The 15335-nt window shown below is 48.3% G+C and overlaps 1 protein-coding gene across 2 annotated transcripts in view; it reads right to left on the bottom strand.

Annotated features, from left to right (window-relative positions):
- The window catches only part of adck1 (aarF domain containing kinase 1), a 169312-nt gene that overhangs the window by 100882 nt on the left and 53095 nt on the right, over positions 1-15335 (bottom strand). The window contains exon 4 of one of the 2 annotated variants that reach the window (XM_020487532.1): positions 1973-2176. In XM_020487532.1, the coding sequence (XP_020343121.1) occupies positions 1973-2176 (204 nt within the window). The remainder of the gene's footprint in view (positions 1-1972; positions 2177-15335) is intronic. The other variant, XM_031828530.1, reaches the window with a different exon arrangement.

Below are 15335 nucleotides of genomic sequence, written 5' to 3'. Positions count from 1 at the left end.
CCTGCATGAAACACATTGTAGGCCGTCTGAACATAATTGTCCACGTCCACTGGACAGAGTTCACGACCTCAGCACATCAATGGTATAGTATAATTACAAAATGTCGCTGGTATGTTTTAGTACCACTCACCCAGGGTAAAAAAATCTAGCTATCTAAAGTACCAGTCCCTTACTGTCGTTGTGATACCTGACACTCATATTGTGTGTGGCGCAAATACACACACAGTGTGTGTGTCGGGACTATCAGAGGCAACACATTGATAATTCCCTACCCTGTATTTAGAGAGAAGGTATTTACACATATTCAGGAGCAGGAAATGTGTGTGGATGTCACGCCTTGCTGCTCGTACAACCTTAATCTCTTCCGAGGCACTGAATGATGATGTGAGTACCGGGAAAAATCTAGAATAGGCCTGCCAATGAATGCCTTCTCACACAAATAGCCTACCCTGATTTGACTTCATAAGCTGGCTGGAAACAAAGACAAAGTAATATCTGCCGCAGCAGACCTGCAATACACACACACACAGACACACACACGAGAGTAATCTGTAAAAAGAGTTCTGAAACTTTTCTAACCATATGAGGAACAACAGACGAGTTAGAAAGACATTTTGAGGTAGTTTCCTAAATTACCAATAATAAAATCATTTATAATAAAGTAGACAGCTGTTGAAACTTTAAATTCACAATGAACATGTCTGGCATTTATTGACAACTGAACAAAGTTAAATCAATCAATCAAATGTATTTATAAAGCCCTTCTTACATCAGCTGATGTCAAAGTGCTGTACAGAAACCCAGCCTAAAACCCCAAAAAGCAAGCAATGCAGGATTAGAAGCACGGTGGCTAGGAAAAACTCCCTAGAAAGAACAGAACCTAGGAAGAAACCTAGAGAGGAACCAGGCAATGAGGGGTGGCCAATCCTCTTCTTGCTGTTCCGGGTAGAGATTATAACATGTCCAAGATGTTCAAATGTTCATAGATAATAATAATCACAGTGGTTGTCGAGGGTGCAACAGGTCAGCACCTCAGGAGTAAGGAAGCAGAAATCTGTCAGACATGAAAGATAAACTTAAATTCCTCCTCTGACTCACATACTGTAGCTAACACATGTTTAATGAAAATCTCAGGACAAATGAAGTTAAGCCTGGCAGCCTTTAATGTTAAGCAGAAGTCTGCTTAAGTGTTTAGTACAGTGCATCTGGCTGGATGATTTCATCACAGGATCAATGTTAGAGCGTTGGACTAGTAACCAAAAGGTTGCAAGATCGAATCCCTGAGCTGACAAGGTACAAATATTTCGTTCTGCCCCTAAACAAGACCTGTTCCTAGGCCGCCATTGAAAATAAGAGTAGGATCAGGTCCAGGATCAGTGTTTTGCTGTAAGAGAGAAACAACCTGTCTGTCTGCCTCCAAGCTACACCTCTCTGTACTATCAATAATTCCTGATCTAAATAGAGCCAGGAGATGTGGGAAACAGCTTTGGCTTTTCAACTGAACAACTCTGTCATAAACAGAGGTGCGTGCATGGAGACAGAGAGATGGAGGAGTAGAAAAGAGGAGAGACTGAGGGATAATTTGGCTGCTGCAGTGAACCCAACTAACCATGACAGGACCATCTAACATGCGCACACACCGAGATCAGAAAGTGACAGAGGGACCAAGGAAAGTCGTGCCCAAATAACAGAACAATTACCTCATCTCAGACACAGTCTAAAAGACTGTCATAACAAAACAGACACAAGAGCCATCTGCAGTATAACCAAAACGCTTCTGGAACCAACAGTCCTTTCAGAACCAAGGGCCTGATTTACCAAGCTTTTCACCAGACAATCTTCCCACTTGTTTAGTTCATAGTGGGATAAAATGCTAAACAAAGCTGAAAAACTCCACTGTCCCCATATTCACAATCAATAAACATACAAACACATCTACTCCAGGATCTACCACCCACCTCCCCAGGCCTACCTCCTTCCCCAGTTCTTCTCTGATGACCTGCTGAATCTCCTCCATAGAACTCTGTGGTGCTCTGCTGTGCAGGACTTTGAGGGTGGAGGTGTACTCCTCAGGTAGGAGGTAGTCAAGGGCTCCCAGGTGTTGACCCACCTTGATGAAGGTGCCTCTGTTGGCGCAGCACAGGTTACGCAGTCTCTCAGCTGACCGACGGTGCACCTGCAGGGGGGGGGGGGGACACACACGTCATTGGAATAATGGTTGACTACTCATCATCGTCCTCCATTTCATTGTCATCGTCGTAATCAACATCATGGCCATAAGTCAAGGTCATCATCGTCAACGTCGTCATTGTTAGCGGCAGTGTCATGAACGCCATCATCGTTATCAAAACAGACTCAGTTTTGTACGAACAGGGCATGAAAATAGATGGCAAATACAAAAACACACACACGTTCAGCATTATCTCTCAAGCACATTGTTGCATCTGAAGGGCCGTTAAGTGTAATGTGATTTCCATGGCGTGTGTGAACCAGCTGGTGGAGTTGATAATGTCGCTCTCCTGGGACCTGTGCAAATAAAGGGGCGTGAAATGAGCTCCCTTTAGCCCTTTACCCCTGCCAAAAACACACAGGCTCTTCCTGCAACCCCCTGTACCCCTCTGTAACCCCCTTAACCGTCAGGGGACCACTCCACATCAGCACCATCTGGGAACAGAGGCTCACTTCATTATATGACTTCTCCTTTAGCCAGTCAGATGTGGCTATATGGATGCCAGCTAGCATTAGATATCAACCACTGTAGCACAAGCCATCAGATAGCATCAGCTACCATTGGCAATCATCTACTAGTCATCAATTAGCATTAGCCTTTCCATCTGCTAGCATCAGCCATCCTATTGTAACTGAGTTAAGAACATACAGTAAGCTCACTCAAGTTTCCAGTTTTAATAGTCATATGCACAGGATACACATGGTATACGAAATGTTCACTTGCCGGTTCCCCCTCGACAATGCAACAACGATAAGTAATTTTAAACAAAAAAACTCCAAAGCTTCGTGTTCCTAGGAAACTATGCCGTATTTTGTTTTTTTGTGTGTTATTTCTTACATTGTTTCCCCATGAAATCTTAGGTTTTATTACATACAGTCGGGAGGAACTATAAGAGCAACGGCAACTCACCAACATTACAACCAGAAATAGGACTTTCCCGAAGTGGATCCAATGTTTGGTCCACCACCCAGGACAAAGGATCGGATGCCAGCCGGCAACCCAAAACAACGGCGCCGCAGAAGGGGCAGACGGAGCGGTCTTCTGGTCAGGCTCCATATACGGGCACATTGCGCACGGCTCCCGAGCATACTAATCGGCAATGTCCAGTCTCTTGACAACAAGGTAGACAAAATCAAAGCAAGGGTTGCCTTCTAGAGAGACATCAGAGACTAACATTCACGGAAACATGGCTCACTCGAGAGACGCTATCGGAGTCGGTACAGCCACCTGGTTTCTTCACTCATCGAGCCGCCAGAATCAAGCATCTCTCTGGTAAGAAGAAGGGCGAGGGGGGGGGGGGGGTATGCCTTATGATTAACGAGATGCGTTGTGATCATAACAACAAACAGGAACTCAAGTCCTTTTGTTCAACTGACATAGAATTCCTTACAATCAAATGCCGACCGCATTATCTACCAAGAGAATTCTCTTTGATTATAATCACAGTTGTGTATATTCCCCCCCAAGCAGACACCAACGGCCCTGAAAGAACTTCATTTGACTCTATGTAAACTGGAAACCACATATCCTAAGACTGCATTTATTGTAGCTGGGGATTTGAACAAGGCTAATCTGAAAACAAGGCTCCCTAAATTTTACTAGCATATCGATTGCGCGACCCGGGCTGGCAAAACCCTGGATCTGTGTTATTCTAACTTCCGCGGCGCAAATAAAGCCTTCCCCCGCCCTCCTTTCGGAAAAGCTGACCACGACTCCATTTTGTTGCTGCCAGCCTATAGACAACCTAAAACAGGAAGCAGCCGTGCTCAGGTCTGTGCAATGCTGGTCTGACCAATCGGATTCCACGCGTCAAGATTGCTTCTATCACGTAGACTGGGATATGTTCCGCATATCGCCGAACAACATTGATGAACACGCTGATTCGGGGAGTGAGATCATTAGCAAGTGCAACGGTGATGTTGTACCCACAGCGTCTATTAAAACATTCTCCAACCAGAAAGCGTGGATTGGTGGCAGCATTCACGCAAAACTGAAAGCATGAACAACTGCTTTTAATCAGGGCAAGGTGACCGGAAACATGACCGAATACAAACAGTGTAGCTATTCCCTCCAAGGCAATCAAACAAGCTAAGCGTCAGTATAGAGACAAAGTAGAGTCGCAATTCAACGGCTCAGACACGAGAGGTATGTGGCAGGGTCTACAGTCAATCACGGACTACAAAAGAAAAACCAGCCCCGTCGCAGACCACGTCTTGCTCCCAGACAAACTAAACCATTTCTTTGCTCGCTTTGAGGACAACAGTGCCACTGACACGGCCCGCTACCAAAACCTGCGGGCTCTCCTTCACTGCAGCCAACGTGAGTAAAATATTTAAACGTGTTAACCCTCGCAAGGCTGCAGGCCCAGACGGCATCCCCGGCCGCGTCCTCAGAGCATGTGCAGACCAGCTGGCTGGTTATTCAATCAATCCTTATCCCAGTCTGCTGTTCCCACATGCTTCAAGAAGGCCACCATTGTTCCTGTTCCCAAGAAAGCGAAGGAAACTGAGCTAAATGACTATCGCCCCGCAGCACTACCTTACGTCATCATGAAGTGCTTTGAGAGACAAGTCAAAGACCATATCACCTCCACCCTACCTGACACCCTAGACCCACTCCAATTTGCTTACCGCCCCAATGGGTCCAGACGACACAATCACAATCATACTCATACTGCCCTAACCCATCTGGACAAGAGGAATACCCATGTAAGAATGCTGTTCATCGACTACAGCTCAGCATTTAACACCATAGCACCCTCCAAACTCGTCATTAAGCTCGAGACCCTGGGTCTCGACGCTGCCCTGTGCAACTGAGTCCTGGACTTCCTGACGGGCCGCCCCCAGGTGGTGAGGGTAGGTAACAACATCTCCAACCTGCTGATCCTCAACACTGGGGCCCCACAAGGGTGCGTTCTCAGCCCTCTCCTGTACTCCCTGTTCACTGCGTGGCCATGCCTGCTTCCAACTCAATCATGAAGTTTGCAGACGACACTACGGTGGTAGGCTTGATTTCCAACAACAACGAGACGGCCTACAGGGAGTAGGTGAGGGCCCTCGGAGTGTGGTGTCAGGAAAATAACCTCACACTGAATGTCAACAAAACAAAGGAGATGATCATGGACTTCAGGAAACAGCAGAGTGAGCAGCCCCCTATCCACATCAACAGGACAGTAGTGGAGAAGGTGGAAAGTTTTAAGTTCCTCAGCGTACACATCACAGACAAACTGAAATGGTCCACCCACACAGAGAGTGGAGAAGAAGGTGCAGTAGCGCCTCTTCAACCTCAGTAGGCTGATGAAATTTGGCTGGTCACCGAAAACACTCACTAACTTTTACAGATGCACAATCGAGAGCATCCTGTTGGGCTGTATCACCGCCTGGTACCGCAACTGCTCCGCCCACAACCGTAAGGCTCTCCAGAGGGTAGTGAGGTCTGCACAACGCATCACCGGGGCCAAACTACCTGCCCTCCAGGACACTAACACCACCCGATGTCACAGGAAGGCCATAAAGATCATCAAGGACAACAACCACCCGAGCCACTGCCTGTTCACCCCGCTATCATCCAGAAGGTGAGGTCAGTACAGGTGCATCAAAGCTGGGACCGAGAGACTGAAAAACAGCTTCTATCTCAAGGCCATCAGACTGTTAAACAGCCATCATTAACATTGAGTGGCTGCTGCCAACATACTGACTCAACTCCAGCCACTTTAATAATGGAAAAATGTATGTAATATATGTATCACGAGCCACTTTAAACAATTCCACTTTATATAATGTTTACATACCCTACATTACTCATCTGTATATTCTGTACTCTATACCATTTACTGCATCTTGCCTATGCCGTTCGGGCATCGCTCATTCATATATTTCTACGTACATATTCTTATTAATTCCTTTACACTTGTGTGTGTGTGTATAAGGTAGTTGTGAAATTGTTAGGTTAGATTACTTATTAGATATTACTGCATGGTCGGAACTAGAAGCACAAGCATTTCGCTACACTCGCATTAACATCTGCTAACCATGTGTATGTGACAAATACAATTTGATTTGAGAAGATCACTGGTTTGTAGCCCAGTATGGGGCAGTCGGGCAGTGGAGGAAGTTAAACTGTTAGCAGCACATTAACTTCAGTGACACTAGAACTGGCTAAAGTGGACATGTATGCAGTGTGCTCCATTTCTACATGCAGTCGAGCTTCCCTGGTTTCCAGTGTTTCAGTCGTTTGTTGAGGAATGAACATGCTCAAGGCACACGGACAAAAACACATCCACACACTTTAACCCTGCATCATTTAAGCATAATCCTCTCACAATAGGGTGGGTGGGAGATTGGATGGTTGTCCGGTGGGCATTTTAGTGATTGAGTGAGTGAGTGAGAGGGAGCCGGGCCAGATCCACTATAGGCAGCAGCCTCTCCTCTCTCCAACTCCCAGATAATAATTTTTTTATTTTTTAGGGGGTAGATCAGTTTTAATATTGCAGATAGATTGTGGCTTCCATCAATGTAAGGGACACCTGTTAATTGAATTGCATTCCATGTGACTACCCTGTGAAGCTGGTTAAGAGAATGCCAAGAGTGTGCAAAGCTGTCATCAAGGCAAAGGGTGGCTACTTTGAAGAATCTCAAATATTTTGATTTATGTAAAAAAAATGGTTACTACATGATTCCATGTGTCAAAATAAAGAAAAATCCTTGAATGAATAAGTGTGGACAGTTTGCAGCTAAATCTGCAGAGCTGGGATGGTTGTATCCCCCATATATATATAACATTTTATTGGTTGCAAGAATTTGGGAAAATCATTTCAAATCTCATAATCTCAGTTTTTAATCTGCCGCTGTTTTGTGTATCAGTTCAAAAACCATGTGCCATGGAATCAGTACAACTAAAAATCTCTTCCAAGAATTGTGCAATCTTTATGGCACAGCTTTCAATTTTTCAGCCCTTAAATTAAACTGGTACTTTTGATTTATCATAATTTCCTTTAAAGCATGCCCGACAAACAAGTTCCTTACTTTCTCCCCCTTCCACTTATCTCTCCATTTATGCAGTAATGCTGCAATTAGTTGGTTGTAATTTTGAGTAGAGCAGACATTTCCATATATTTTTGTTAGCTACGTGTGTGACATAACTCCAACAGCCCTATTTAGGATATCCTTTACAAATAGTATACCTTTTCCAAAAAATAAATATTTTAGTTTAACCATAATATTTGTTGTAATATTTGTTCTGTCTTTTCCAGGGGATTAAATTGAATTTGCAACCAACTTTATATGGTTTGTTTTAAAAATAGCAATATTTGAGAGATTATTTCATTTTAAAATATCTGAATGTGCGCTTGTAATCTGAATAAAAGGGTAAAAGGCCATTCTTTAACATCTTACTAAAGCCTTTAGTGAGAGGTCTAACGCTTTAACATTTAAACCATTTCTGCCCTATTCATTATATAAATAGGCCCATTAAATTGTGTCTGGCTTGCCAGGTGTAGGCAAGGCCATAAAGTTGATCAGGGTGATTTCTCCACAAATAGACAGGTATTTTCCTTTCCATGGTAGCAAGATCTTATCTTTTTTGCTAACTTTCTATTGAAATGTGTTGGAATGAGATCATTTCTTTCTTTCAGAATATAAGTAGATATAAGTATGTTCACTTCACCGTTAGACCATTTTATTGGTAAACTCCACGGTAATGTAAAAGTTATATATTTTTGTAACATAGTACCATAATTTGGTTGTAATTGAGAAATGATCTAGATCATCCATGAGGCTGTGGAGGGATTTTAATTGTGGATTTAAATGAAAAGATGAATAACGACATGTTTCTAAGCCCAGGATTTCTAGGCCCTTGATACTAATTGTTGGATCTGATTTTAATAGCGAACATTTCAATGGCCATAATAAATAGATATGCTGATAGTGGACAACCTTGTTTTACACCTCTTGGCAGTTTATTACTCTGAGAAGTAGTCATTATTTACCAGTTTATACCTAGGGTTACTATACATAACTTTAACCCATTGTATAAGTGATTCTCCAAAATTTTAATATTCCAGGCATTTATATATAAATTCCAGTCGTACATTAAACCTTTTCAAAGTTAGCTATGAATACCAGGCCTGGTTTCCCAGATTTGTGTTTCCAGTTTTCAGTAATAATGAAATCAGACCTTGTTCAGTATTGGATAATCTACCATCTTTAGAGGAGTGGTTTAAAAAACGAATAATGGTCCTCTGAGTACATCACAAAAGGTTTGGTATGCCATCCAGCCCTGGAGTTTTCCTGGGACTTAACGGCTTTCATTGCATCAACAAGTTCCTCTGCTGTAATTTGGTCTTCACATGAGTCTTTCTGTATAGCTCCCAGATAATTACACAGTCAGGCAATGAGGAGACCGTTCACTTCACCGTGGAGCCAAACCAAACATGGGCTGTTTCACCCCCACACACACTGAGTGAGCTACTGAGGAAACAGGGGAAGGAGAGAAGAGAAGAGAGGAGAGGAGGAATAAAAAAAAAATGTGAGAAAGGGGATGATTTGAAAAGAGGAGTTGGTGATAGTATGGAACAGGGCCTGAAGGAGAAAGGAGGGAAGGAAACATTGTCAATAAAAAGAAGGGGTACATGAGGAGAGAGATAGGATAGGGGAAGAGGGAAAATGAGATAGGAGGAGAGGAAGGAGGTTGAATTTTCCTCTCCACTGGTTTATCCTCTAGGGAAAAACCGTGCCACCTGTCACCCCTCCAGCCTTACCCTGGCACCACACACACAAACCCCCTCTCAGTCTCTCTCTCTTGCCTTCTCCATCTCCCCTCTCCTATTTCAGTCACTGCAGTTAATTATCTTCCCCATTGGTGGCAGTGTAACAGAATGCCATCATCATGGCGTTGTAGATTTGTATGGGGCGTGAAGACAGCGCCGCTCAGGGAGCCAAGGCTATGGGCCCACTCTCTAAACAGGGGGTGTCCAATGTTAGCACATCCTCAACATGCTATGCAGACACACATACCCACACACAGAAAGTGTCCCCATGCTCCTGCTTCTGAGCTATACCGATTGCCAGCCCCCTCACTTCCTCTCTTCTTCCCTCCATTTTTTTCTCTAGCCCACTCCATCCATTTCAGTCTCCCTCTTTCCCTCAACTAACCCCAGCCCCCTCACTCCCTCTTTATCCCTACATTTCTCTCCCCCCTCGCAGCAATTCTCGCAGCTCTCTCCCCCCTCGCAGCTCCCTCGCAGCTCTCTCCCCCCTCGCAGCTCCCTCGCAGCTCTCCCTCTCTCCCCTCGCAGCTCTCCCTCTCTCCCCTCGCAGCTCTCCCTCTCTCCCCTCGCAGCTCTCCCTCTCTCCCCTCGCAGCTCTCCCTCTCTCCCCTCGCAGCTCTCCCTCTCTCCCCTCGCAGCTCTCCCTCTCTCCCCTCGCAGCTCTCCCTCTCTCCCCTCGCAGCTCTCCCTCTCTCCCCTCGCAGCTCTCCCTCTCTCCCCTCGCAGCTCTCCCTCTCTCCCCTCGCAGCTATTCTCGCAGCCCCCCCTCGCAGCTATGCTCGCAGTTCCCCCCCACTTGCAGCTCTCCCCCACTCGCAGGTCCCCCCCCCCTCGCAGCTTTCCCTCTCCCCCTCCTCGCAGCTATTCTCGCTGTTCTTTCCTCCCCTCGCAGCTCTCCCTGCTCTCTCCCCTCGCAGCTCTCCCCCCCTCGCAGCTATTCTCGCAGCTCTCTACCCCCTCGCAGCTATTCTCGCAGCTCTTTCCTCCCCTCGCAGGTCTCCCTGCTCTCTCCCCCTCGCAGCTCTCCCTCTCCCCCCCTCGCAGCTCTCCCTCTTCACCCCCTCGCAGCTCTCCCTCTTCACCCCCTCACAGCTCTCCCTCTTCACCCCCTCACAGCTCTCCCTCTTCACCCCCTCACAGCTCTCCCTCTTCACCCCCTCACAGCTCTCCCTCTTCACCCCCTCGCAGCTCTCTCCCCCTCGCAGCTCTCCCTCTTCACCCCCTCGCAGCTCTCCCTCTTCACCCCCTCGCAGCTCTCCCTCTTCACCCCCTCGCAGCTCTCTCCCCCTCGCAGCTCTCTCCCCCTCGCAGCTCTCCCTCTTCACCCCCTCGCAGCTCTCTCCCCCTCGCAGCTCTCCCTCTTCACCCCCTCGCAGCTCTCTCCCCCTCGCAGCTCTCCCTCTTCACCCCCTCGCAGCTATTCTCGCAGCTCTCCCCTCGCAGCTCTCCCCCCCTCGCAGCTCTCTCCCTCGCAGCTCTCCCTCTCCCCCCCTCGCAGCTCTCCCTCTTCCCCCCTCGCAGCTCTCCCCCTCGCAGCTATTCTTGCAGTTCTCTCCCCTCGCAGCCCCCCCCCCCCTCGCAGCTATTATCGCAGCTCTCTCCCCCCTCGCAGCTCTCCCCCCCTCGCAGCTATTCTCACAGCACTCCCCTCACAGCCCTCCCCCCTCTCGCAGCTATCCCCCCCTCTCGCAGCTATTCTCGCAGCTCTCCCCCACTCTCGCAGCTCTCCCCCGCTCGCAGCTATTCTCGCAGCTCTCCCCCCCCTCGCAGCTATTCTCGCAGCTCTCCCCCCCTCGCAGCCCCCCCGCAGCTCTCCCCTCGCAGCTGTCCCTCTCCCCTCGCAGCTCTCCCTCGCAGCTATTCTCGCAGCCCCCCCCCGCAGCTCTCCCTCTCTCCCCTCGCAGCTGTCCCTCCCCTCGCAGCTCTCCCTCTCTCCCCTCGCAGCTCTCCCTCTCCCCCTCGCAGCTCTCCCTCTTCACCCCCTCGCAGCTCTCCCTCTTCACCCCCTCGCAGCTCTCCCTCTTCACCCCCTCGCAGCTCTCCCTCTTCACCCCCTCGCAGCTCTCCCTCTTCACCCCCTCGCAGCTCTCCCTCTTCACCCCCTCGCAGCTCTCCCTCTTCACCCCCTCACAGCTCTCCCTCTTCACCCCCTCACAGCTCTCCCTCTTCACCCCCTCACAGCTCTCCCTCTTCACCCCCTCACAGCTCTCTCCCCCTCGCAGCTCTCCCTCTTCACCCCCTCGCAGCTCTCTCCCCCTCGCAGCTCTCCCTCTTCACCCCCTCGCAGCTCTCTCCCCCTCACAGCTCTCCCTCTTCACCCCCTCGCAGCTATTCTCGCAGCTCTCCCCTCACAGCTCTCCCCCCTCGCAGCTCTCTCCCTCGCAGCTCTCCCTCTCCCCCCCTCGCAGCTCTCCCTCTTCCCCCCTCGCAGCTCTCCCTCTTCCCCCCCTCGCAGCTCTCCCCCTCGCAGCTATTCTTGCAGTTCTCTCCCCTCGCAGCTCCCCCCCCCTCGCAGTTATCGCAGCTCTCTCCCCCCTCACAGCTCTCCCCCCCTCGCAGCTATTCTCACAGCACTCCCCTCACAGCCCTCCCCCCTCTCGCAGCTATTCTCGCAGCTCTCCCCCACTCTCGCAGCTCTCCCCCGCTCGCAGCTATTCTCGCAGCTCTCCCCCCCTCGCAGCTATTCTCGCAGCTCTCCCCTCGCAGCTGTCCCTCTCCCCTCGCAGCTCTCCCTCTCTCCCCTCGCAGCTATTCTCGCAGCCCCCCCCCCCGCAGCTCTCCCTCTCTCCCCTCGCAGCTGTCCCTCCCCTCGCAGCTCTCCCTCTCTCCCCTCGCAGCTATTCTCGCAGCTCTCCCCCCCCTCGCAGCTATTCTCGCAGCTCTCCCTCTCCCCTCGCAGCTCTCCCTCTCTCCCCGCAGCTCTCTCTCTCTCCCCTCACAGCTATTCTCGCAGCCCCCCCTCGCAGATATTCTCGCAGCTCCCCCCCTCGCAGCTCTCTCCCCCCTCGCAGCTCTCCCCCAGCTCTCTCCCCCCCTCGCAGCTCTCTCCCCCCCTCGCAGCTATTCTTGCAGCTCTCACCCGCCTCGCAGCTATTCTCCCAGCTCTCTCCCCCGCCTCGCAGCTATTCTCCCAGCTCTCTCCCCCCTCGCAGCTCTCCCCCCCTCGCAGCTATTCTTGCAGCTCTCACCCGCCTCGCAGCTATTCTCACAGCTCTCTCTCCCCTCGCAGCTTTTCTCAGCTCTCTCCCTCTCCCAATAGCAGAGCGGTGTGTGCGACAGGGATGATAACTGCAGACATTAATGACATTAGCACACACACACACACACACACACACACACACACACACACACACCATTAGAGGAGCAGTGCAAAAACACTGTCAGGATTCTACAGGGTCATTATCAATGTTCATCACAGCCAGAGCACTAACATGAGCCACAAGGGGTTACCACAGACCCACAGACAGAGATGTACACACATGTGCACTGTGTCTACTACTAAGGCTGGATCATGTTGTTGTATTGTTCAATGTTTTAATTAAGTAATGTTCTGATTGTTGCTGCCTTCTTGGCCAGGTCTCCCCTTGAAAGAGACTGGGTCTCAACGGGCTTTTCTTGGATAAATGAAGGTTAAATAAATGTTAAAAAATTATCAAAATGTTCACACCAACTGAAGAGACCCTAAACCGGTACCTTGAGTCATCTCTACAGCAGTTTAAAACCGTGCTCTGTCATGTTACATTGAAGACCTCCGAGCTCTCCCTAGTCCCGCTCTGTCGTTAGCCCACCACAACACTCATCTAAAGTGATGTTTAAATCTGTCTCGCGCTGCCTGTGGTCCCCGAGGCAAGATGGCTAATCAATGATGTCTAATGCAGTCTTTCTATGTCAAACAGACCAGGAGCCAAGCCGGTGTGGATTAATGCTCCAGAGCTTCAATATAATCTGTGTGTCACACAATGGGAGAATGGTGTGTGTGTGTGTGTGTGTGTCTAAATTGTTTAATGATTTAACCCAAACACACAAGTGCTTTTGACTCTTCTTTTATTGATCAAACACCCAAAGCCTTGACAAAAAAGTCCAAATGTTTTTTTAATTTTGTGACTACTAATGTGTGGGCGCGTGAGTGAACATTTAAATAGAGGCCTAGTCCACTTCCTCATTCTTTGTACTGGAGTGGCCAGTACAGAGATATAGGATATTTGATTCTGAGAAAGTGAATTCTTGGGATTTCATAACATCGTAACCATCTCAATTTGTACTTGTCGAAGTGGAGTCCTGCATACTTTGTGGACAAATACTTTGTGACATCTCTTTGTATATTTTGAGAAAATAAAATGAAAGTTCTGAGTAGCTTCCCCTCAAACTGACACAGAACAGTTGCAAGTAGAAAACCAACGGGGTGGTAGTGCTCTTCAAGCTGTTGCTTTGTCCTGCTCTGGACTTCACTGAAAATGAAAAGAGCATCTCTGTGTGACTCCATTAGTATAAAACAGTTAATTCTGTGACTTATTTTTGGATTCAAGAGACAGAGGAGGGACAGTGGGGCAAAGGGAGAAAGGGTGGGGGGGGGGGAAGAGGGGACACCATACAGATAAGAATGGGGTCTGTGGAGAAGATGTGGGGCCCCTGGTGGAGTCACGGTATACTGCTGTCTGGTACTACAGTATAGGGCCATGAGGCCCCTGGTGGAGCCATGCCATAATGGTGTCTGGTACTACAGTATAGGGCCATGAGGCCCCTGGTGGGAGTCATGACAATGTATGTAGTTCTGTCTTTGAGCTGTTCTTGTCTATTGATGTTCTGTATTACGTCATGTTTCATGTTTTGTGTTGACCCCAGGAAGAGTAGCTGCAGCTTTCGCAACAGCTAATGGGGATCCTAATAAAATAACAAAATAGCAATAATGCTGGGTGGTACTCCAGTATAGGGCCATGAGGCTATACAATAAGTGCATTTAAATCAGTTGGTTCCTCAAACCGCAGCCCCTTGATCCCCACAGCAACACTCAGATGGTCACTAGGAACCACTACCATACCCGCGTACTCTCTGAATGAGATGCATGCTAATCCAAGCCAGCAGTGTGTGACTGAGTGAAGGAATGAGCGAGAGGGAGTGACGTGTGTGGCGACAGGTAGCCTAGCAGTTAAGCGTGTTGGGCCAGTAACCCGAAAGGTTGCTGGTTCCAATCCCGAGCTGACTAGGTGAAAAATATGCTGATGTGCCCTTGAGCAAGGCACTTAACCATAATTGCTCCTGTAAGTCGCTCTGGATAAGAGCGTCTGCTAAATGACTCAAATGTAATGTAAATGTCTGAAGTTTAGCTGTGTTGGCTAGATGTAAGGTGTGGTCAGATAAAGAGGATAAGAGGTCAGAGGAGCCAGCACCAACAACTTGACTGGAGTTCATCGACTATAACAGAGAGGAGACACACAGACAAACACACATCTATTCATCATATCACACACAAACACAGTCAAAGACTTTCCCTTCATTTGTATTGGCTTTGAAGATCAATTACCTACAATTGAAAGAGCGCGCTGACACACAGGCCCCTCTCAGTGTTGCCATTAATTACGCAACAGGCTCAATAGCTGACAAGCCGTTCCTTTCAGTTAGGGCTTTAAGGGTTTAGGTGGAGGCTGCTCCTCTGTGTCTTGGATCCTCAAGAAATAACCAGTGGGACCAAGTGGGAACTTCAGTATCGATGACTGATGGTTTAAACACAAGACAAGGAATGTGTTCTCTTGTCTTCTCATTTGGGTTTTAAAAATCACCCCTCCTCTTACATCGTAAAGTGCTTTGAGGACCGATACATTGCTATCATAAGAACTTGTAACCAGGAGGCATAACATTGACGGCCACTGTTTGACAATTCCTTACAGGCAATGCGTCGGGTGACATTTAAATGACACATCCTATTAAAGAGACAGCGGATGAAGGATGGATGACAATACAGGATGTAGTGTATCAGTAGTGCTGCTGTCTGATGACAATGTAAGAGCGTCGACTGTACTTAATGATGTCACGTCCTCCTAATGAGGAGAGACTAATGGACTTTCTCGTCGGGTGTCTATAGGGTCTGACAGAGAAGGAGACAAAGACAGAGCGAGACAGGCCAGAATGAGAGAGGCAGAAAAAGAAACACGGAGAGAGACAGAGACAGAGATCGAGACAGAGAAGCAGAGAGGCATAGAAAGAGAGGCAGAGAGAAACAGTGAGAGGAAGAGAGAGACAGAAACAGGCATAGAAATAGTCAGAGAGAGAGCTCAGGGAGAACTGAGAAGGTTATACCGCTCATCTGCTCTCTCTCTCTCCCTTTCTCATCCTCTCATCTCC

Source organism: Oncorhynchus kisutch, linkage group LG7 (genome assembly GCF_002021735.2).
Source record: "Oncorhynchus kisutch isolate 150728-3 linkage group LG7, Okis_V2, whole genome shotgun sequence".
In the NCBI taxonomy this organism is placed as follows: domain Eukaryota; kingdom Metazoa; phylum Chordata; class Actinopteri; order Salmoniformes; family Salmonidae; genus Oncorhynchus; species Oncorhynchus kisutch.
This window is presented reverse-complemented; position numbering and strand designations above follow the sequence as displayed.